The sequence below is a fragment of the Pollicipes pollicipes genome, unplaced genomic scaffold, assembly GCF_011947565.3.
Source record: "Pollicipes pollicipes isolate AB1234 unplaced genomic scaffold, Ppol_2.1 Scaffold_7262;HRSCAF=8765_pilon_pilon_pilon, whole genome shotgun sequence".
Classification (NCBI taxonomy): domain Eukaryota; kingdom Metazoa; phylum Arthropoda; class Thecostraca; order Pollicipedomorpha; family Pollicipedidae; genus Pollicipes; species Pollicipes pollicipes.
In genome coordinates, this window is record NW_023597055.1 from 18,995,527 (window position 1) to 19,018,216 (window position 22,690).

The window sequence follows — 22,690 nt, forward strand, 5'->3', positions numbered from 1 at the left end:
ATACATTGGCGAACAACAGTGCCACACTTGCCGAGCTCGCGCCGCGAGCAGTGGACAGCGGGGACGGAGGGAGAGACGAGATTATGGGTGGTTGAGTTCGTATTTCGGTGAAGTCGGCAAGTGTGAGCGTGAAGTTATTAAAATAGGTCTGTGCAATCTAAAATATGTTTGAACCAACTCTAGACCATGTTGTGATGGCTCACAGTGCGTAGGGGTCTGTGCGATGTACCCAGGGAACTTACATTATACTGGACCTTGCCCTCTGTGTGCCAAAATCAGGAAGGCCATATTGTCCTGAATGGTTATGCTGGGTGTGAAGCAGCGTGTGTAAGGGATTTTGTTGCCTGAAGTTACCTTTGCTACACTGATTCTTTCAACTGTTGACTTTTCATTGAAACTGGTTGTAACATGTGACAAGCTCTAAAAGTTTTCAGATTTGCTGGGGACACACATTCAAGTTACTGCCATGATGTTCACCCTGGACATGCTTTAGATAGCGTCTAATTTTGTAGTTCATGCAGCTTTACCATTTTTGCAGTGTTTGCAGTTTTGCATATAGAGCAAGGCAGAAGCAATGTTTACTGAGTTATCTTGTTTCCCTCCTTATGTGGGGTCCTGGGGCTGGTGTTTATGCTTCCCAAAGTTGTGGGTGTAACTTCCTTATTTTCCACCTGTTTCTCCACCTCTTTCACATGGTTTGTGATACAAAGTAGGCATTTTATCACATGCAATGCATACAACCAACACTGTTTGGTGTAATGTCACCAATACCTTTAAAGGATGGGACTGATTATGGGCTGGTATGCTGATAACTGCAACACAAAGACCTCAGTAAAGGGGGCTAGGAAATTTTTGTCTTAGCCATTTATGGTACTTGTGACACTGATATTGTTGCATGATAGAAAGCACTGTTGAAAGGCATCATCCACTTTTTGTACACCACATATTTGGGTCAATTGTTTTGTCAGAATCAGCCTCACTCTTGCCTGTGACATGAGGCCAGCCATTAAGCTGCCAGGTGGATAAGTCACAAGCTGAATGTGGGCAGAGCTTCAATCAAACCTTGTCTGGGGTTTCAAGGTCACATGGCATTAACTGGAGGCATCAGAAGCCAAAGAATCTAAAATATGTTGAGAGTTTCTGAAGCACAGTATCTGTAACTAAAAAAGTATTTGTAGTTGTCTTGACCAAGGGTCCTTGACCAATACTCTGGCACAGATTTGGTGACACTTGTGCCATGGGGTGTGATTGTTCACCTTGGTTTTACCGGATTTTAGCATTTTAGTTTCAGTTTGGTGTGTTGCATTAAGACATGACATAATTTCTGGATGGGGCTTGCTCATTATCCTTAGTCCTAAAAAACTGTTGAAGCTTCTGGACTGTGGCTCTTTCATGTTGACCTTGTTTGCAATAAACAGTGTGCAAGAGTCCATCCATAGATTGATTGTATTGTTGATGTTAGCTAGATGATATACCATAGTGCTTTTCTGTGCACTTAGTGCTCTGTGATATGTTAAGTGCTGGATGGTTGGCACTAAAGCTGAGCAATCAGACTGTAGCCCACCACCTCAGGTGCTGTCAGCATGCAGAAGTGGAGCAGAAGCTGTAAATCCCTCATTCAAATTGTGTGTTAGCTGTACATTGCTGCATGGTAAAAACAACAAGTTTGCAAACATATCCCATTCTGAGGCAGTCCTTGCTATATTCAACTAACCATGTATGTGCTTTTCAGAAGTGGCAGCCTGGCACAGGTGGCACCTTTTTGAATTAGTTGGTACCACCACAACACAGCCATCATGGGGCGACGCTCCATCAACTCAACCAAGAGCGGGAAGTACATGAACCCAACTGACCAGGCCCGTAAGTAGACACTGCAGCTGTCTGCTCCTTTGCTCTTGTCTGTAGTCTGGCCTAAGTCATTCTGGGAAGAAATTACTGTTTGGCTGGCATGGCTGCTTTTATGTAGGATGATGGTGATGAAGAAACACCCCCTTTGAGCACACAGGGTTTAACCATGTACATGTAGATAAAAACAATGGCATGCATGCAAAGCAGGCCTCCATCTTTTGAGACTCTTGTTATTGAGGGAAGCAGTATTAATTTGTGTTCTTATCTTGGGTAACTTCTGGATGGTCAAGGAGTTCTTCATGTCTCAAGCACCTGCTCACAGAATAGCTGCATATGAGGTCATATGGACAGGGTCACACAGTTCTGGCTGCACTTCAACTTTATCTGTTGTGCATACTAGGTCAAACCTTGGCCTCATTGCTGATTGCCATCCTTTTAGGCAAGGAGGCACGTCGGAAGGAGCTGAAGAAGAACAAGAAGCAGCGCATGGCTGTGCGCCATGCTGTGCTGAAGAACAAGGACCCACGCGAACTGCTGCAGGAGCTGGAGAAAATCGACAAAATGGGTAACTGAAAATGTTTATGTGAGCTCAATGTTTTGTGCCCAGTTCCCAAAAAGTGCACACAATCAGGACTCTTGGATGGTAGCATTGATTTAGCTGGCAGTGCACCCTGCTGGGATGAAACAATATGAGTACTTCATGGCACACATTGTAATCAGTAAAGGTATGATCTGTCACCAAAGTGCATCAAGAGCTTTGAACAGTAGTAAGTTGACTGGTAGTGAATATTGAAAATGTGAGAGTTCCATTGAGAAGTGTTGCAACTCTCATCACAGCATCTTGGTAGTCATCATCATCAGCATCACAGCCTCTGATCATGCATTGTGTTACAGAGTATAGCGTAGACGCTTCGGCGCCGCTCAGTGAGAAGGTGCTCAAGGAGAAGCGGAAAAAGCTGAAGGAAACGCTGGAACGCGTCCTCAAGCTCTATGTGAGTAGCTGCTGGGCGAAGGCTTATGCGATTTGGGTATCGACGCTAAGTTTCAGGAAGGTGTATCCCTTTCATTGCTGTGGTCCCCATGGCTTGATTTCCCGCCTCTTCTGTCTGTCCTTCCTACCAGGGCGGGAGGCAGGCGACGTCACATAGCCTCAGTGGCTGAGTGCTTCGTAAAGCCCCATTGACACACACTCATACACTTCCTGCCACGTATTTACGAACGTATTTAAACAGATCCCGACATAATCCAGCCGCCCGCATTGATGTCCAGCCTAGTTCGACAGCTCTGCCGCGGGTGGCGCTGAACCCGCCACGTGAACCCGCCGCGACCCCGCCGGGCGCCACGTCCCGCTGACACGCGCCGCCGCGCCGCTCGCCCGCCAGGAGAAGGAGGACCCCGAGTACTGGGCCGACATCCGGCGCTCCGAGTCCGAGTACGAGAAGAAGCGCGGCTCGCTCATCACCTACTACGAGTCGGTCAAGCACGCGCAGCAGGTGAGGCGGCGCCGCGAGGGGGACTGGCGCGGCGACGCGGCCGGCACCGGGCGGTGACGCGCGCCGCGCCCGTGCCGTGTTCGGTGGCGTCGCGGTGTTTGAGGGGGCTGTTGTGACAGCGCTGCGTGATGCGATTTGGTTGCGTTCGCTGACGCGTATGGCTGGTGTCCTTTCTGCTGTTTAGGGTTTTTTGACTCGCGTCTCTGAGCCAATGTCTGTCTTGCCCGCTAGAATTGGGACGGTTGGTTGACTTGGTCCCTGATGGCCAAGTTCTTCAGCTGCCACCGTGTCGCTTCCAACCTGCCTCGGGTCCCTTATTTACTGTCGCTGCAGTGTCGCTGCTGACCGGAGTCCTGTCGGCTCCTCCCCAGCTGTGGGTTCGTGTGCGCCTCCGCGCCGCGCCGCGCTGACCAGCCCCGTCTCGCCGCCCCTCAGGTGCAGGTGGAGGAGATCCCGCTGCCGCAGAACCTGCTGCCGGAGACGGTGCCGGCGCAGATCCCGCTGCCTCCCGGCCTGGAGCTGCCGCCGCCGCCCGCCGCCGGCATCCTCAAGAAACACGCTGAGGAGAGGTGGGCGCGCCCCGCGCGACCGGAGTGACGGGTGCGACGGGCGCCGCAGCCGACGCACGCCGAGCACGGCAGCGGGGCTGTGATGGGTTCGGCTTGAACCTTGTGCCCTGTCTGGAGGTGTGCTCGTCTACTAGGGAGTTCTCCTTGTTCTGCGTCCTCTCCCGAAGATCTGGTCGTTCTCCAGGAAGCTGGCCCTCCCCTGTGTCCTGTCTGAACTGTTACCCTCCAGGGAGCTGGCTTTGCCCTGTGTCCTGTCTGAAGGCCTGACCCTCTCCAGGAAGCTGGCCCTCCCCCGTGTCCTGACTGAAGGCCTGGCCCTCTCCAGGGAGCTGGCGCCAGTGCGGCGCGGTCCTCCGGGCGTGCCGCCGGGGCCGCCGCCGCCATTGGAGCTGCCCGAGGACGAGCTGGAGCCGGAGCCGGCCCGGGCGCTGCCGCTGCCGCTGCCGCTGCGGCTGCCCTGGCGCCGAGGCCGTCGCCGCGGCCGCTGCTGCTGCCGCCGCCGCTGCTGCCGGCGCTGCCGGCGCTGCCGGCGCTGACTCCTCCGACGACGATATGGAGCAGGATGGTGAGGCAAACGGGAGCGAGGGGCAGAGGACGGGACGCCGGTATACAGAACAGTTGATAGTGACACTGGAACACGATGGGGGGGGGGAGGGGGTGGTATCAGCGGAACACGGGATGGAGGACGGTGGCACCTGGAACAATGGACAAGTCGGTGGCGCTTGGCACCTCGAGGTCGGCTCATTGGACGCAAACCAGGCAGATGTATCCATGCACGGACGTGATAGAGCGCTACTGGTCTGTAGCAGCCCCAAATGAACCCCAAACGAACCCCAACCCGTGCTGCATCTGTGGTGTCGTCCACCGCCCGGCGCCGGCGCCGGCGGCGATTCTGACACCGCCCGTCTGGCGTCGACAGAGCCGGCGCGCGCCCGCCGCATCCGCTTCCAGGGCGAGGAGGCGCCCGAGCGGGCCGAGGAGCGCGCCAAGGCGGCCTCCTTCAACACCATGCAGCTGAAGATGCTGCAGATGAGCGGCCAGGACATCGACTCGTTCATGAAGGAGGTGCGCCCACTGGTAGCGGCCCCGCGCGCTCGCAGTGTTCGCCATTGGGAGGGGGAGTGTTCCAACTGTACAACGCCGCGTGCAAACGACCATTATGTAATGTTCAGATCCGCTGCAGGTGTCACGTGATCGAGCACTCGGTACGCTCCCAAACTCGAACCACCGTCGCCATTAGCAGATGCGTTTACCGTTTCGTCGGTGTTATGCTACGGCAGCCGCTGACCGTTGTTTGGTTCGGCTCGGCCCAAGCTCGGATCACCTCGGGTCCCTCTGTTGTCATCTTGTCGGCGCTTTCCCAGCCGTGTCGTGTCGAGCTCTGTGTGGGCGCCAGCCGCAGCACTCGCCTAACCCCGGGCGGCCAGCCTGACCGACTAACCCCGGCCGGCCGCCGCCTGTCTGACGGCCCGTCCCTCGCGCCGCCAGTCGGAGCAGCTGATGAAGCAGCGCGAGGACCGCGGCGCGTCCGACCTCCAGGAGCGGCTGCGCGCCGTCGGCCAGCCGGGGCCCTCGGCGGCGGCCGCAGCGGCGCCGCCGCCGGCGGCCGTGCCGGCGCCGCTGCGGCCGCTGGCACCGCCGGTCGACGCGCGCCCGGCCGCGCCGCACCCCGTCATGCCGCCCGGTGAGAGGGAGCGCCCCCCCCCCCCCCCTCGCACGTCCACCGCCTCCTTCCCTCGCACCTCCACCGCCTCCCGTCCCCTTCGCACTTTCACCGCCCCCCCCCCCCCCTTTGGCGTCATATGACCAACGTAGTCTGTGCGCCATCATCATCTCCACCGCCCCCTGCCAGAAGGTCGGACCGGGCGCAGTAAGCGAGAGCGATGCCAGCCGCCCAACGCGTACTGAATTCAGAGTGCGAGCTTTGTGTGATCTGGTGTGCGTGTCGGGATAATTCGTGACAGTTAGGTTACTCGCCAAGGATTCCTGAGGCTGCCGGGGACGATTATTTCGGTAAAGGCGTCCGTCGAAGGAAAGTGGTGTACTGGACGTTTCGGCCGGGGCGTCTTGAGGCAGCTTATTCTTCGTCGGACCGTGCCCATGCATGGCTCCTTTTTCCGTAGTCTCCGACCACTGCAGCGCTCTTTGGCATTTCCACTATAAGCCTCGACGCCAGGTGTTGTGACGTTTGTGTTGTGACGCCTGTGCTGTGACACCTGTGCTGTGACGCCAGTGCTGTGACGCCTGTGTCGTGACGCCTGTGTTGTGACACCAGTGTTGTGACACCTGTGCTGTGACGCCCGTGTCGTAACACCAGTGTTGTGACGCGTGTGTTGTGATGCCAGTGTTGTGACACCTGTGTCGTGATGCCAGTGCTGTGACGTCTGTGCTGTGACGCCTGTGTTGTGACGCTCGTGTTGTGACGCCTGTGCTGTGACGCCTGTGCTGTGACGCCTGTGTTGTGACGCCGCCTGCCCCGCTGCCGGCCAGGTCCGCCGCCGATGCTGCTGCGTCCGCCGCCGCCGGGCCTGCGCCTGCCGCCGGGCCCGCCTCCAGGCCTGCCGCCGCGGCTCCGCCTGCCGCCCGGACCGCCGCCAGGTACGACACGCTCGCGCGGCGCGGCCCTCCACTCAGACGCGCGCTCCTGGGTCCTGGGCACGCTCGCGCGGATGTCTGCCTTGTTCAAGATGGCCTCTGTGCCGTCCGGGGCTCGGCAGTCGTGGTCTCCGTGTGGCTGTCCGGACCTAAGGGCTACTGCTAAATTTGTGCCTAGTGTAGGCTGTTTGCATGCGACGGCATGCCCGTAGAATAATATATGCGTAAGGTGTATTTGTTTTAGCTAGCTATGCAGATAGGTATCTTTGTGATAACAGGATCAAAAAATCGTAAAAACACATTTTCAACGAGGAGCGCAAGGGGGTGACGGCAGTGTAGTGGTTAACGCGTCTGCGTTATTCACTACGCCATGCGCGTTTGGGAAGCCAGAGGTACGGGGTTCGATTCCCCGCGGTGCCCGCCCTTCCCTGCCAGGGTGACAGGCAGACAACGCCATATAGCCTCAGCAGAGTGCGTGCGTCGTCGTCGCTGAGTGCGTCGTAAAGCCCCAATGACACACACACACACACATACACAAGGAGCAGCGTGACTGTCAGACAAAATTTGGGCCGGTGGACATATGGTACCTTGCGGCATCCCTGTGGTTGGTTGTACCGCGGTCCGAGTGGTACATGTGTGATGTTCGTTACACGATGGCTGCCATTGGGCGGTACGAATAAAACGCTCCGGAAGTCACGAGCCTCGCACAACACTCCGTCTGTACCACTCCTACCCTGTGTCACCCCTACTGTGCCGCTCCACCCGTGCTGCTCCTACTGTGCCGCTCCGCCTGTGCCGTTGCTACTGCGCCGCTCCGCCCGTGTCTCTCCGCCTGTACCTCTCTGCGTGTGACGCCTAGCGCCGTGTACCGACAGGCGTGCCGCCGCGGCTGGTGCGGCCGCCCGGTCCGCCGGCGCCGGGCCCGCCGCCGGCCAACCCCAACGTGCTGTCGGCGGCGCCGCAGCTGCGGGACAAACAGTCAGCCACCATCGAGGCCAAGCCCCAGATCAGGTCAGTGAGCCCCCCCCCTTCCCCCCTCCCCACTGCTTAAGCTCCCCGAATGTGGAGAGAGCTATGATATGGCCTGGGGTTTTCATGTCCGTTTTTTTTTTTTAGGAAATCCCGGTCGTTGACGCAGGAGCGAGCGCCGCCTGGCCGGAGACTGCTGTGCGAGTGCATGGCTCCCAGACGTTAATATTTATGTGATTTATAGAGACGTTCGCTGCGTGACGGTTTGCAGTCGACGCGCCTGAAAACACCGAACTGACTATACAGACGTGTGTTCCCGTTTGCAGCGTGTTGTAAACCTGGCGCCAGAGCATTGCTAGAGTAGGCGATCAACGAGGGAAGACTCGCTACAGCCACCAATGGACGTAGTGTCTCGTTGTGGTGACCTGACCTGACGAGCCAGTGGACCGGTGTTGACCTGACCTGAGAGGTCGATGCACCACTGGTGACCTGACCTGTGTAGCCGATGCACCACTGGTGACCTGACCTGAGTAGTCGATGCACCACTGGTGACCTGACCTGTGTAGTCGATGCACCACTGGTGACCTGACGAGAGTAGTCGATGCACCACCGTTGACCTGACCTGACGAGCCAGTGGACCGGTGTTGACCTGACCTGAGAGGTCGATGCACCACTGGTGACCTGACCTGTGTAGTCGATGCACCACTGGTGACCTGACCTGCGCGCCCCAGGAACCTGGGCGCGGACGTGACCCGGTTCGTGCCGTCGGCGCTGCGGATCAAGCGGGACGACAAGCGCAGGACGGACAAGAAGTCGGGCGCAGGTCAGTGTGTGACCCCCACTCGGACCCACCCTCCCTCCACGAGTGCGGCGTCTCCCGGACGGAGGGCCGGCCGGTCCCGGGAGGCCCGCTCTGGGCGACTGGGGACTGCCGGCGAGGGTCGGTGCCGTTTGCCCGGGCTGGATCAGTTCACCAGCTCTGACAATTGGACTACCACGTCCGGTTCGGGCGCGGTCGTTTTGCTTTGGGTGCTGGACAACCGCAGGACATGCGACGTTCGCTGGGCCATCATTATCCTGTGACTCAGTCGTTCTAATAGCCAAGCTGACTCATCATTGCCCCCTCGTGGTTGGCCAGCGTGACGGCGACTCGTGCCGCTCATTGTCAGCCTCCGTTTAGTGTCACTGGGTCGTGTTTCGATCGGCCGGACTGGTGTTCGGCGTGCAAGACCGCCCGGCGCTCCTCCGCGGACGGAGCGGCGGCGTGCGGCCGGCGCCTGACGTGTCGTTCCGCTCCAGACGCGGCCGAGCCTGGCGCCGCGCAGCCGCAGCGCAAGCCCACCAAGGACGACGCGTACGCGCTCTTCATGTCGGAGATGCAGGGTCTGCTGTAGGCGCGCCGTCCTCGCTGCGGCACGGCCCGTCCCGGTCCCGCTGGGGCAGGCGGCGGGTCTCCAGACGGCGTGGGGGACGAATGTGGCTGCGTCCCTGTCAGAGCCGTGGCCGGAGCGGCCCAGCCCGCTCAGCACGCGTGCTGCGGTGACGGCGTCGACTGCCGGATCCAGTCCCGTACCGGCACAGACGGCAGGAGGGTGTGCACGTGGCCGACGCGGTCCCTCGGTTCATATGGTCCATCACGCGGCGTCGTGCCGTAAACCATTATTTGAATTCAGTTTGTTTGAGTGTGAGAGAGGAAAATATAGCATCTGTCCATTCGAAGGTTTCGTAATTGTGGAACGGGGGATAGTGAAATGGATGCAGAACAGCATGCGTGGCTGAATTGCGCGTGGGCATGACTTCTCGTGTTTGTGACGGTATTGAGAAGCACCTCCGCCGCTGGCGCTGATAAGACAGAATGTGTTGCGTGTACAGCACCTGCGGCAGCTGGTAAGGGAGAGGCTATGAGCTTCTTCTCGACAATAGGCACGCAGCACGCCGTGAGTGGGAAATAACGACGTGTATTCAACCTGCAAATGTGGTACCGACAAGCGATGTATGAAGCTAATGATAACCTTCAGCCTGATATATGCAATATAGCAGACATAGACTGCAACGTGAAATGGACCGAAAGGCTTTACACTGACATGGGGTTGGCGATTCTGCGTGGGGCGCATCACCCGAGCGATGCCAGGCCCGGGGACGGTGTCAGTGTGGACCGCGGCTGGCCGTGCGCCCTCCATAATTAATCACGTGCATTTTGCGACCACGTGAGCCGGCGTGGTGCTGGCTGGTGCTGGATGGGCCCGACTTGATATGTCAGGATTTTCGCGTCACTGGCTGTCGTTAATGACATCTGCAATTCTTCGTGGCGTTTCATCATGCACCCCCGTAAAGAGTCTTCCATGTCGTTTTGTGGTCATATCATTCCCTCCCCTCCCCCACTCTGGAACGTTTGTGTTCTTGTCATGCGAATGTATGCGGAGCGGCTGTAAGAACTGACTTGAGCACAAAATGTCTCGAGCTCCTGGCTTTTGGATATTATATATATATATATATATATATCGCGTATTTTTATGGGCGATAGGAGCACTGACTGAGGGCATATGCGCTCCGTAGAGTTCTCGAACAGTCGGGACAGATGCCGAACGGGTAGCCGTTTATTGGCCCGGCATCGACGCTGCCTTTCTCGTATTTAAGCCATGACCTCTACATAAGCAGACATCGCGCAATGTCGCTAGCACCTCATCCACTTTTCGTAGATATTTAAGGTTAACACGCAGTGTCATAGCCGGGGTTTTGCACAGTGAGTGAGGGGATGAACGCAAGACAAAATGAAAACTACCCCAGGTTCGCCAAAGATTCGCCAATAAGCTGGCTTCTCCCCGGATTTGACCAGCTTATCTCAATGTTAGAGGGTCGGAGCTGACGTCAAAACCCTGTGCAGTATTTCACATTTTCCAACCCCACGACACTAATAAAACTTTCACATACCAGACCATGCGGAGCGCTCACTCGCCCTGCCCGACACACCACACGGCCACGTCATCCATCAGCGACCCTCTCCGCCAGTACTTCCACACGGCCACGTCATTCCTCCAAGACCCCCGCCACCAGCACTCCCGCATGGCCACGTCACCCCTCAGCGATCCCCGCCGCCAGTACCCCAATACGGTCACGTCACCCCTCTGAGACCCCCGCCACCAGTACTCCCGCACGGCCACGTCACACCCCAGCGACCCTCTCCGCCAGTACTTCCACACGGTCACGTCATCCCTCTAAGACTCCCGCCACCAGTACTCCCGCACGGCCACGTCACCCCTCAGCGACCACGCCGCCAGTACTCTCACACGGCCACGTCTTCCCCTCCCCCCCCTCCCCCCCAGGTGGGGTACGGCGCGCCAAGCAAAGGTTATCGGGACTTTCCCACCCTACGCGCGAGTTTCCGCACGACTCGCGACCACAACATAGCACAGCACTGCACCGCACTAGCACTGCACAGCGAGAAATACGTGTTGCATGGACTGGCAAACTGTGCAGCGGTGTTTTCCTATCGCCGCCGCGCCAGTTTGTGAACCTTGCGTCGCGGAAAGTCGCTTCGCCATTTCTGCCTGCCATTCGCCCCGGCCGAGGCACAGGAGGAGCCGGGTGACCGCGACTCGGCACGCGCGTCACCGCCAAGGGAGCAGCCGCAGCGGAGTGTGGACAGAGCTGGCGCCACCCACGCGCGGTACGCCCACGTGTCGGCCACGGTTGCCTTGTGTACGTCACTGCCGTCGAAACCCAGTCACAAAAACAACAGCTGTCAAATGCCAACGTCTGCCCATACAATCACCTGATGGGATAGGCGCACCTGCTTGCCGCGTCCGCGCTCTTCACTCCATGTAGAAAAGACCACGCACATCCTCCTAGAGTCGCCTTGTATTCACCGCCGCAGATGCCAACAGGAAGCCAAATGGACAAGGTCACCTCTCTCCATCGCACCGTGCAGGTCCACCCAAACGGGCTGTCCGACCGGACCGGACGTCGGACCGCACCCGTCCCGCGCCAGCCGCGGACGCGCGCGCGGCCCGGCGCCAGGCCCCGTCGGCGGGGATTTGAAAGACGTACTGCACATTTAGTGTAAATCGGCACGGGACGATGAACTCAGAATTTCACAAGAGCCCAGCCCCGCGGGGGATTTCGGAGCCGCGGCCACCTTTAACGGCGACCGCCACTGAGCGAACGACGCTGCAAAGCCCCGGCCCGCCTCATAAATATTCTACGCATAACACGGATAAAACCTCCCGCTGCCTGGCGCCTGGCCGCGACCGGAACGATTCTACGCATGTCACGTGTAGAAACTCTGTGGAAAGGTCCGCCAACGGAAGGATACCAACAAGCAGTGCAAAACAAAACACCTGATCTTACAAAATATGCCCTTTGTCGCTCGGCCTTCTATAAAAGTTGCCGCCCACTCTTGCACAGATCTCGCCATCGTCACGCAACCAGACCGCGGCTGCCGAGGCGACCGCCTGCCGCCTTTGTGAAGCCGACGGGATCGCCCGAGAGCAAGTCCGACGGGAGAAAACGTATCAAAAATATCCGGCTCTGCACGGTCGGCGCTCGCCCTCGGTCGGTCCCGCCGCGAGCACGCTCCACGCTCTCATTCGACCGCTCGGGCGGAAGACGCGCCTACAACTCGTCGTGCTTGCCGTCGTCCTCCTCGTCCTCTTCTTCCTCCTCCTCCTCCTCGCTCTCCTGCGGCGGCGCGGGCGGCGGTGAGACACGACACCGAGCCGCCGTTGGCGCACGGAAAGGCAAACACAGAAGAGCAGACAAGCCGGCGCATTTGACTCGACATCTTTTGTTTCTCGACTATGTTTCTCGACTAGACATTTTAGTTCGACTCGACGTTGTCGGGAATCTCGGCTTCCGCCTCCCCAGTGATACATCACGCATCACACAATATGGGATACCACGGTAGATCTAATAATGCATATACGATGACATACAGACCGATCTCGAGGACGTCAATTGCACAGCACGGCGATAACCGCAGTCGCCACAGATAGCTACAGGCAGACGCGAAGCAGACGAGCAGCCACACTGTGGACGAAGCTGGAGAAGCATATGCAAAGCTCGAGCACGAGAGCGGCAGCGAACTAGGCGTGCAGACGGGTGCGTGCAAACAAGCATTCCACTTACGTAAGTCCACAGCGATGTCACGCGCCACCAGACAGAGGATTGGAGACTTAACGCGGGTCTTGCCAACCCGTCCCCCGGCCCGGCAGGAGGAGCGTGCGGGGAGACATCCCACGTGAGCTGTCTTGACCAGTCAAACCCGCCCAACCCGCGATGACCTCTCACTTCGGGCCCATCTCTGAAGCGTTTGAGCGTCCCTAGTCCCCAGCCCCTGACTGGTCCCCAGGCTTCTGAACCCGCATACCACCCGTTCGTCAAGTTGTACCTCACCTCCGGCGCACACGTACGACGCATTAAACGGCATCGCGTGTGACCTGTTAGTCATGCGGGGGAGTTCCCCCTCAACCCTGTTCGGCCTATGCTACTCGGTGCACCGTCACCAGCCGGGCCTCCACCTCCGTCACCAGCCACCTGACGTCCACCACCGCATGCTGACGCGTCTCTCACGGCACGCTCTCTTACCTGGCCCTTGCCCTCCAGGAACTTGGTGAAGCCATCGAGCGTGCGCTCACCGTTGTAGTCTACAACCTACGGCCAGGCGAGAAAACGGTGCTTTAAACCACAAACAGGCAAACGGAAAACACACGAGCGGGGGAGGGGGGGGGGGGGGGGGGGCGACGGCCGCGGGCTGGCCGGCGGGCGCTTTTCAACCTGGACCAGCGCCGCCGCCTGCCGGCCGCGGCGCCGCCCCACACAGCCAGCACGGCGGCCGGGCCGGCTGGCCGGCTGGGTCAGCGTCGAGCGGTGCGAGCGGTGCGGTGCAGGGAGCGGGAACTGTGCGTGCCACGCGGCTCGGTACCTCATCCGACTCGGTGCCGGAGTCGGACGCCTGGCCCTCGGCGCCGCCCGACTCGACAAACTTGCTCAGCCCCTCCAGGGTCCTGTCGCCGCCGTACTCAACGGCCTGGCGCCGCCGGCGGGCCGGTCAGTGGGGCGTCACAGGGCGTCACAGAGCGGCGCGGCGCGACGCGGCGCGGACAGACGTCCGGTCGGCCGGCCGGCGCGACAGGTGACGGTGGCGACATTTGGGCGACCGCGACGGGCGCCGCCACGTGGTTCGCCCCGCGGAAATGTCAGCCGCGACAGGAGTGACGGCGCCGGCGCGTTCAACAAGGGGCGCCGATGACAAACCGGCGCACGGCCGCCGGACTAACAGCTCAACGCCACCTGACGGCTCTACTATAACACGTGTCGGACAGGTACAAAGCCCGATACGTTTGTGTGATACGATGGGGTGACAAGAACTCAAATATCGTTTAAACGCGTGACGCATTGACGCGTAAATTGGACGTCCAAATGTTAACCAAATGGATACTGCTAAACTGTGGCAATGTCCATGGCCGCACCTCGTTCGTCTCCTTCTTCCACAGCTTGATGGTGGGGAAGCTCTGGATTTTGGTGTGCTCCAGCTCGTTGACGGTGGCGTCCATCTTGGCGATGACCACCGAGTCGGAGTCCTTGAACTTCTCACCCAGCTGCAGAAGGCACATCACGCCATCAGCGCCACGCCACGGTCCGGCCAGGCAAACATCGGGACCCCCACAGCCACCACGCCATCATCTAGCAATGCTGGAACGACCACTTTACAGACAGCGTCACAATGGTCGCTCGCAGCTTTCTTCGCGACACTTCTCGATGTAGCATCGAGACGAAGTGACCCCATCCGAACTGGTGAAGACACGCCCTCCGCCCAGCGTGTGCTGGCTGCTCGCACCCAACGAGGAACGCGCCGCGAACCCGGGCCGGCGAGCGGCTGACCCGACAGCACCTTCCCGCCGACCGGGGTGTCTCGGCGCGTCATGCCGATGAACGTCACCGCCGCCCAGTCGCCCCTCACCTCGTCGTAGATGGGCGCCAGCTGCTTGCAGTGGCCGCACCACGGCGCGTAGAACTCAACCAGCACGTCCTTCTTCTTGTCCATCGCTACCTCGTCGAAGTTGCTCGAGACGAGCACCTTGACCGGGGTCTTGTCCCAGTCCTCGGGCAGGTCCTGGCTGAGCAGATGCTGCTTCAGTTTGTCGGCGAGGAAGTCCTCCACGAACGAGCGGATCGTGTCCGCATCCAGGCCAGTCTTGGCCGGCTTGAACTTGGTCATGTCGTCCTCCATCTTGATGATGCGCAGGGCCGGCACCTCCTCCTTCTTCATGCCGAAGAACTCCATGATGCGGGCGTGGTCCTCCTCATCGGTATCGATCGAGACCACCAGGATCTGAGGAACGGCAGTGTGGTCACCTCCAGCAGACTCCACACACCACAACAGTGGTGGGCACCATGCTCAGCTGCCATTCCTGAACAACAAAGACCAAGGCGAATTTTTAAAATCCAATATGAATGTAATAGCATAAGTTTTGAGAGCCAGGAGAATCAGCATTAAGTTCATTCAAAAGGCAATACAGAACTGAACAAAACAAGCTTTTGAGCCCATGTACCTTGCCCCGCTGCTCCTTGGCCACTGATGTAGCTGCCTCAGTGTGCTTGCTAAAGTCCTCTGCCTTCTTGCTCAGGAACATCAGCAGGTGCGACTTGATGTCACCGCCGAAAATCTTCTGGGCCGTCTCCTGGTTGAACTCCACCACCAGCGGCAGGGAGTACTTGGCGATGAAAGCTTTCAGGTTGTCTGCCTCCACCTTGTCTTCCAGCTCGTGCCGCTTCTCGTCAAACTGCAAACATATGACAAGGATTAGCGACAGAGAAACGCAGCCGCGCGCCGAGATCCCGTGACAAACCACGGACCCTCTGCGCAACCACGAGGGTCGTCTACGCCAACATAGCTACGAAAGGTACAATTCTGTAACACAGACGAACGTGCCGCATGAAAGATCAAGACCGCATATTCCTGGCCATACACAGCATCTGTTTGCAATTTCAGTGGTTACCTTCTTGAAGAGGATGACCTTGCCATCAGCTGCCTCCAGCTTGGTGATGACTTCATCGGTGGAGGTGATGGCGAAGGGGTAGTCGTCCATGCCGCCCGCGAAGCTCAGGAACTCCTTGGCATCCTTGCTCTCCTGGTCCTTGAAGAATCCGACGATGACCACCTCGCTGTCCTCAATCAGCTTCTCGGCGGCCTCGGCCGTCTCCAGGATCGTAGCCGGAGGCCCGGTCTTCTTCTTCAGCCAGTTGATGATCTCGTCCTTCGTGCGGCCGCCGCCGTACTCGGAGTCCTTGCCGTTCCTGAAGAACTTCAGAGTCGGGTAGCCGCGCACGCCGAACTTCTGGGCAACCTTGTCGTGCACGGTGGCGTCCACCTTGGCGAGCTTCACGTTGCTCTCCTCCTTTTGGAGAGCCTGGGCGGCCTTGGCATATTCAGGAGCGAGGGATTTGCAGTGTCCACACCACGGGGCATCTGAAATGAGATCAGAAAAAGGTGAGCAGTGCTGGCCACTTCTCACTTAAACTATATGTTGAATGGTCACCACTGTTCCAACACACAAAATGTAAATGACAGCAATGAGCCAAGGCACAATAATCTGCTAGAAAAACATCTTACTTCACAACCATATATGAACCAAATAAATGATGAAATACTGCTGCTTACACTGAAGAAAAGCAGCATATCACAATGACTTGTCAAGAACAAAACCCAACCCAACTGCACCTTCCAGTTTGGGGCATATTTTCCCAATGTGGATATGCTACTTGATTGTAGTTTATTGTCTAAGCAAACAGACGTGTCACATATCTTCTCCCATCTGTGTATTTTTAATCTGCAAAGGGTATTCAGCATCCTCCTTGAAAATGAACTGTATTCCATGATATACTTAAATAACTGAATGATTCAACAAACATGTGAAATGTAACACATAGATAAGGCAGTAGCCATAACCTTAGGTCTCAGAGAAAAGCCCCAAATGTAGATTTTGCTATTCTTCTGCCAAATGTCATGTAAATGTAAAATGTGATGATGTAAACTGGGATCTGGGGCACCCGAGCACCTACTGCCATCTGATGCCCATAAATGTAAAATATGAGACACAATACTAGAGTTGTTATCAAATCTGGAATGAATCAAATCAACATCTGCTCAGGTCAGCTTCCTGTGAAACTAATCACAAAATTGTGATTGCACTGCATGCTCAGGCAGCTATATGTTGATATTTGTGCCTACAATATGTGCACCTGCATTTCCAAATTTATCAGCTTGGTGCTCAGAATGTAAAAAATGACTTCATGAAATCAGAAGTTATGTCTGCTTGCAACCTCCACAGGCACTTTGGCTGTTAATCACTTGTGCTCTCCCAAACCGCAGCATCTAACACGCCCAGCTCATCCCGACACCCATATGCAGGGTGCCTTTGCCTAAATGCTGGGCTGTCTGGCTAAATACTGGGACAACACTGCTCTAGCTCAGTGTGGATTGGCTGATTTCAACCCGTGGCAGGAGTGAAAGGCATTGGGACCTAAACCTGAGAGTGATAGTATTATTAAATGTAGACATCTCCACACCCAAGTGGCCAAACATTCACCATCCTGATGAGTATGTGTCTTGAATAGTATGACATACAGGTTCATTCCAAAATACTGCACAACTGCATGGCATTTCACACAGTGAGATCAATCACACAATCTTGTGTCCCTGGAGGTGACTGTCATCCCAGTTTACCTGTACCCAACCATCTTTTGTCTGAAATCATAAAAATGTGTGTAAAGCTTTCCTGCATTCTTTATTTAGTTGTAACAGTTGCCATCCTTGTTCAGAAGTTCATGAAGCAGAGACATACCTCACCCTGGGGAGTGCATGAACATGTCACCAATGTCTTGACAAATTGCTCAGCCACCTATTACACCCTACAACCAGGCAAGTCTCCAAAATAATACATGCACTTTGCCAGTTGCCTTTTCAACTCTCATGAACTGAGCCTGGCACATGTGTGCTAAGCTTGGGTCAGGCCAAATTGTCCTGCATTCTCATCACCATGATCTGGAAAAATTTTGTGCAGTTATCTTCGCCTGATATTACCTAAGCAACATCACAACTATTTGAAACATTGGGTGCCCACCATTAACAAAACCACATACCACCAGGTAACAAGTGAAGGATGCAGGGGCATAGTCTCACTTCAGTTGTGCGCAGAAAGCTGTCCAAACTGCAACAGAGCCCCATTTAGAGTACTTTTGTAGTAACTTTATCCATATTCCCTGCTCGGCCCCCCAAGACACGATTAAAGAAACTACACCCTAATGGCACATGTACACATATGGTAGTGTATGAAAGTGGGAACTTTAATATTGGATCAAATCCCACCCCAAACAATGATATGAATAACAAGATGCCAAATCTAAGCAGCTACTGACTGTCTAAGAGAAAAGACAAGGGTTCAGTGACCAAGCCGAGGGCATTCGCCGGCAGGGCATTCAACTCTTAAGTCATTTAGTTGGTTGGCAAGTCACTATGCGGGGAAAACGACTGCTAGTAAAGCCAAGTCTATCCTACACCCCACACACCACATCAACAGCACAGTTCAGTTGGAACCACTCAGAAAGCCGGGCAGTGTAGCCGGCGAGGCAATGGGCAAGTACTCACAGAACTCCACAAGGATGAACTCATTTTCCTCGATCGCCTTGTCGAAATTATCCGCAGTCAGGACCAAAACTCCTTCTTCTTCTTCGATCGCGTACGCAGACACCAACAGAACACACAGAGAAAGGAATAACCTCATGGTGGTGAATGCTGAATCCCCCGTCCTTACAAACTTATGCCAAGCGGAGAAATGGGACGTCTGGCCGTCGGGATTGCCCGAAGACCCGGCTCTCCACACGAACGTGGCAGTTTCCTTGTCGTGTGATGGTTTCATTGGTTACTGTTGCGCATGCGCATTGCCGGATGGTGCTCGCGCTCGGCTAGACTCATAGGAAGACGGTAGAGAGATATTCTACCGCTTTTGTGCACCTTTTCACGTGTCTTTTTTCGTGGTAGAGTCAGCTCCTCGATCAAATTACGTGGAGTGAGTCACAGAAGATGGAGTGAAGAGCTACGTATACTTATCATGGTGTTCGACAGTCATCTGGATGCAGCTTCTGAATCAGCATTTCCACTAATGGTGTTTGTGCACCACTGGTGTGCCAGATTCCAACATAGGCACGCGTTGGATTGGAGGAAGTCAAATTGGCCCTTTAAAGTGTTTTAAAAATAACTTCCGAACAGCGTAGTGACGCTGCGTCAAAGTTCGGACATTTATAGCCGATTACAGCTCATCTTTTGGTGTTAAAAATTGGATGAAGCTTGTAAGGCCGCTGACCTACGACAGGCCAAAGTGGACTATAGCTGTAAGCACACAGTTTTTAGGGAATTGGTAAACGTGATGAGGCAACGATATATTAGGCGAGGCCATACATCTTAAGACAATTGTTTGCCAACTAGATAACTTGATTCAGGATCATGACTTATTCCATTGATCTTGGTTCAGGGCGCAGTTTCACAAAATGAGCTGGGCTGGCGGCTGGACAGTGAAATGTGATGTAATATCCAAAAAAAGCCAACCAGCAGGCTGCTCCACATATTTGGCCTACTTTCTTCCTAAAGTTGGAGGACGAGGAGTGAACCTAAGTTGGGGGGGGGGGGGGGCGGGGCTGAAGCCCCCCAACCGAAGACGAAACTATACCTCTAGCTGCCTTTGCTCAGGTATGAAGGTCAGGTAGAGATGAAAATGAAGATGCTTTTTTAATTTAGCTTTGGTGGGTAGTTTCTTAAACTCATTTCGAATTCCTTGACCACAGACGTAGGCGTAGGAACGTTTAAAAAAGTGCACGGCCAGGCTCAGGGTATATTTCAGAAACCTTTTTATAAAGAAAGCTCGGTGATCGGGGGGGGGGAGTAAAGATGGAGGTTATGTTTCCTTTTACTTCACATGACATTATTTCGAGAATAATGAATTGTCATTGCTGCTATGCTAAAGATACATGTGCAGCTGTTTTTCTCACTGCTGCCCATTACTGCCTGTTCGACTCAGATACGGTCATTCAGTAAATAAGGATTATCCACCCTCCTACGATTATACGTCCATTTCGACATCGTTTTCCCTGGGGACGCGAAATTCCACGAGCGGGTAGACAATTTTGGGTAATTGGAGAACCATCTACTTCCACGGGGTGGATGCCCAAAATACGTCCACGACATAGGCTGGTCAGAAAACTGAGTGTGAAGCGTTTGCCCACAGTCCATCTGAATTTCCACGCGCCTAGATTGCGCGGGCTTCTTTTCTAGAAATAAGATTTGTCGCAGCATTTTAGACGGAAACAAAGTCGGAAGCTTCAAATACTAACTGCCGAAGACAGTGTTTTTTTCCTGTAAAAACTAAGTTACAAAATGGCAGCTCTTCTGTCATATATTCCTTACATGAGCTCCTGCTCCCGTCCGCCGTCAGGCAGCCACTGCCCTGGCCCGGCTGACCCCCCCCCCCCCCCCCTACCTAGGACCGAATACGAACTGATGGTATGGCCGCCTTGCTGCATATTTAAGGATTAGCATCATCACTCATTGGTGTGTGAAACATTCGTTGGACACCTGTGACATTATCTTGTTACGGATTGTCTTTCCTTATACCACACCACCCCACAAAAAGCTTTCGGGAAGCTGCCTGCCCAAGGCATCAATTGCCATTCAATTGCCCCTCATTCAACGTAGCCGGCCTGATTTACTATTGTATGTTAGCGGGGGCGTGGCCAGAGCCTTGCCAAGGAGGCACAGGGTCGACGAAATCCCTCCTGATGGTGACCTCCCCCAAAAAGATCGCTGTGATAGCTTTGGTGTTAAGAATGGACAAGGACACCTCCGTTTTCTTGTAAGTTTAGCCTTGTGACTTGAACAGAAACAGAAACTAGAAGCTGCCGAGAGACCTATTCTGTTCGTATTTTGAAGTCAATAAGCTGCAGAAATCATGCGTTTAACGACTGCATGGAATAAATCACCGGTGCTCTTAGCTTACGACGGTTCAATGGACTCTTTCCTAACCCATAAAATTCAAACGTTTTGTCAAATTTTTGCATGGGAAACGACATTAAGGGGCCCGTAAAGGTGGGTTATAAATCGAAATGTGTAAAAAAATGTGTATTAACATGGCCAAGCCTTGTTTGTCTGAAAATTCTCAACATTCAGTCAGTCGATTGGCGATGTGAATTGTGCAACGTAGTTGTGAACATGCACGCTTCACTCGCAAATCTTAGCAAGCAAAAGCCTCGCCGCCAGGCGTTGTAGTCTCCCCAGGGGCACAGCGCCTCGGTCCATCGGCCAATACTGAGCCACGGCCAACGGGTGAACAAAAATGATGACGTTCCTGAAAAAAGCATCTTTGTACGCTTTAAGATGTCAAGTCTTACGTTTAGAGGTAGTCTGGATGCATATTTCATTTGTGCGATTTTTAAATCAATGATAAATTCGGATTGGCCCTACCAGCACCGCGAAGTGATGCTGGAATCTGGCGGTGGAACTGGAAGAGTAAAGGTGGAATCCCTATTTTTCGTGCTGTTGTAACTGCTGATCGGACGGGTCAAATACGGCGCTCGCCGCCTGGTGTCACTTGCAGTCGCCAACATCATTCGGCTTTACGGAAGCTGCAAACCAGACTATCGCAGTCTTTGTTCCCAAGATTGGGGACAGGCATGTCAAGCCTTTTGATGTATGTTTCACTTAACTATTTTGCAAAAAAAAGATAAACGTTATCAGGCAGACATAGGATGGCCTTGTTCGTTTTCGAGCTCATTTCGATCCACTCTTTTCAACAATAAGGGGATCCCTAATTTTCTTCCGGGCAAGGGGACCCTTGAGTCGGACACTAGAGTTACGTTAGTGCACCCGGTTAGTAGCTGAAGGATCATTCCGTCCCATCGCGGGGTGTCTTATTCTGGTGACACGTGGCGGGACCATCTGACCGATTCGGAGAATCTTAGAGAGATACATTACATTACCCCGTCATCTTGGCGCGGGAGCCCCGCGCAGTTGACCCCGCATCAACGTAGGAAACCCCACTGGCGCAAGGACTTCCCTGATCGTCGCAGGTGCTCCAATAACTGTCACGCAGAATCCAATCCCAGACTTCTTTCTCTGTACTTCAGTGATACTGAGGACCCCTGAACGTAGATTGTAGATCGCATTGGTATCCCAAATTTGTGTTGACATGGATAACCCATGTTCGTTTTAAAAGGTTTTGCATTCAGTCAGGATTAATTACTGAGGGTCAATATGTAGCATGAGTTTGAGCATACATGTTCGTAAATCTTAGCAACAACAGCCTGAACGCCCGGTGTTGCAGTCTCCATAGGCCGCGCGGCGTCGGCCCGGCGGTTGTGACACTAAGCAATGGTTAATCGACAGACGAAAAAAATGGCGCATCTTGAGAAAGATGGTCTGTGACTTATGTATGTCGGCGTGTACACTTAATGTGGTACAAAAGTAAGCTGAACACAACTTAAATCGGGGGAGGGCCGTCAACATTGCTGGCACCACCACCTTGCAAAGTGGGGGAAGGACCTTGGCCCCCTGCCCCCCCCCCCCCCCTGTTCCTACGCCAATGATCACAGGGTGGTCAATGGATGTGTTACGTCAACTTCATAAAAGTCAGGAGAAGCCACTGATGTAGAATATGACCCCGGTCAACCTTTTGTATTTGGGACCATATCGCCTGGCGTGGCCATTGACGTGTATTGAAAAACAAAATTGAAACAATCTTGCAGGGCTTTGGTCACTGTGACGTTGTGAATGTCAAATAAGGTTACTGGCCTGAAGATCACCAGCCACTTTCTGCTTAGGAGAGGTGTTCAAATTAAAGGTAGTTGGATAAGGAGGTCTGAGGGAACTTCAGACACCGATCTGAATTTTGACCTTGTTTGAACATGTTTGACCCAAATGCGGCAACTTTGGGGTCTAAAAATGCAGCATAAATGAGTTAACATATAGGCCTGTCTGTTCTATGAATTTCGTGCGTCCAGCTCTCTTAGTTATTTGAGATTTCATGTTATTGTCATATTGGGCATATTTGGTCGCCCATCTGGCCATTCCAGACCAACGTCTGGTACTCCTGTGGGAAACCCATATGGGCAATGCATTGGAAGCTGAAACATGTTCATTGTGATTCAGGGCCTATTTTTGCAAGCGCCCGG

General features: G+C 54.8%; 2 protein-coding genes across 3 annotated transcripts; one reads left to right on the forward strand and one right to left on the reverse strand.

Annotated features, from left to right (window-relative positions):
- Window positions 1-13: 13 nt before the first annotated feature.
- On the forward strand, window positions 14-9,187 carry LOC119113525 (WW domain-binding protein 11). Its single transcript, XM_037237827.1, has 13 exons — window positions 14-146; window positions 1,733-1,860; window positions 2,288-2,413; window positions 2,743-2,840; window positions 3,231-3,341; window positions 3,777-3,910; window positions 4,236-4,320; window positions 4,406-4,475; window positions 4,830-4,975; window positions 5,399-5,503; window positions 7,410-7,516; window positions 8,206-8,297; window positions 8,774-9,187. Exons 2-13 carry the CDS (start codon window positions 1,797-1,799, stop codon window positions 8,866-8,868), a joined length of 1,233 nt encoding a protein of 410 aa, XP_037093722.1. The 5' UTR covers window positions 14-146; window positions 1,733-1,796; the 3' UTR covers window positions 8,869-9,187.
- Window positions 9,188-11,314: 2,127 nt separating this feature from the next.
- Pdi (protein disulfide isomerase) lies at window positions 11,315-18,334 on the reverse strand. 2 transcript variants are annotated; one of them, XM_037237689.1, is made up of 7 exons: window positions 18,120-18,334; window positions 15,472-15,941; window positions 15,025-15,255; window positions 14,433-14,804; window positions 13,942-14,070; window positions 13,058-13,123; window positions 11,315-12,151 (listed from the first exon to the last, which is right to left on the reverse strand). In XM_037237689.1, the coding sequence occupies exons 1-7, from the start codon at window positions 18,253-18,255 to the stop codon at window positions 12,086-12,088; spliced, it is 1,470 nt and encodes a 489-aa protein (XP_037093584.1). In that variant the 5' UTR covers window positions 18,256-18,334; the 3' UTR covers window positions 11,315-12,085. The 2 variants fall into 2 exon arrangements, with proteins under 2 accessions (XP_037093584.1, XP_037093583.1); XM_037237688.1 differs by lacking the exon at window positions 13,058-13,123 and adding an exon at window positions 13,395-13,499.
- Between the last annotated feature and the right edge of the window lie 4,356 nt (window positions 18,335-22,690).

Bases quoted from the DNA above. Each gene is read 5' to 3' on its own strand.
- LOC119113525 (XM_037237827.1), top strand. From the start codon at position 1,797: ATGGGGCGACGCTCCATCAACTCAACCAAGAGCGGGAAGTACATGAAC. The intron at 1,861-2,287 runs GTAAGTAGACAC...CCATCCTTTTAG, and splicing joins GAACCCAACTGACCAGGCCC to GCAAGGAGGCACGTCGGAAG. The intron at 2,414-2,742 runs GTAACTGAAAAT...ATTGTGTTACAG, and splicing joins GGAGAAAATCGACAAAATGG to AGTATAGCGTAGACGCTTCG.
- Pdi (XM_037237688.1), bottom strand. From the start codon at position 18,255: ATGAGGTTATTCCTTTCTCTGTGTGTTCTGTTGGTGTCTGCGTACGCG. The intron at 15,256-15,471 runs GTAACCACTGAA...ATATGTTTGCAG, and splicing joins AGGTCATCCTCTTCAAGAAG to TTTGACGAGAAGCGGCACGA. The intron at 14,805-15,024 runs GTACATGGGCTC...GCCGTTCCTCAG, and splicing joins CCAAGGAGCAGCGGGGCAAG to ATCCTGGTGGTCTCGATCGA.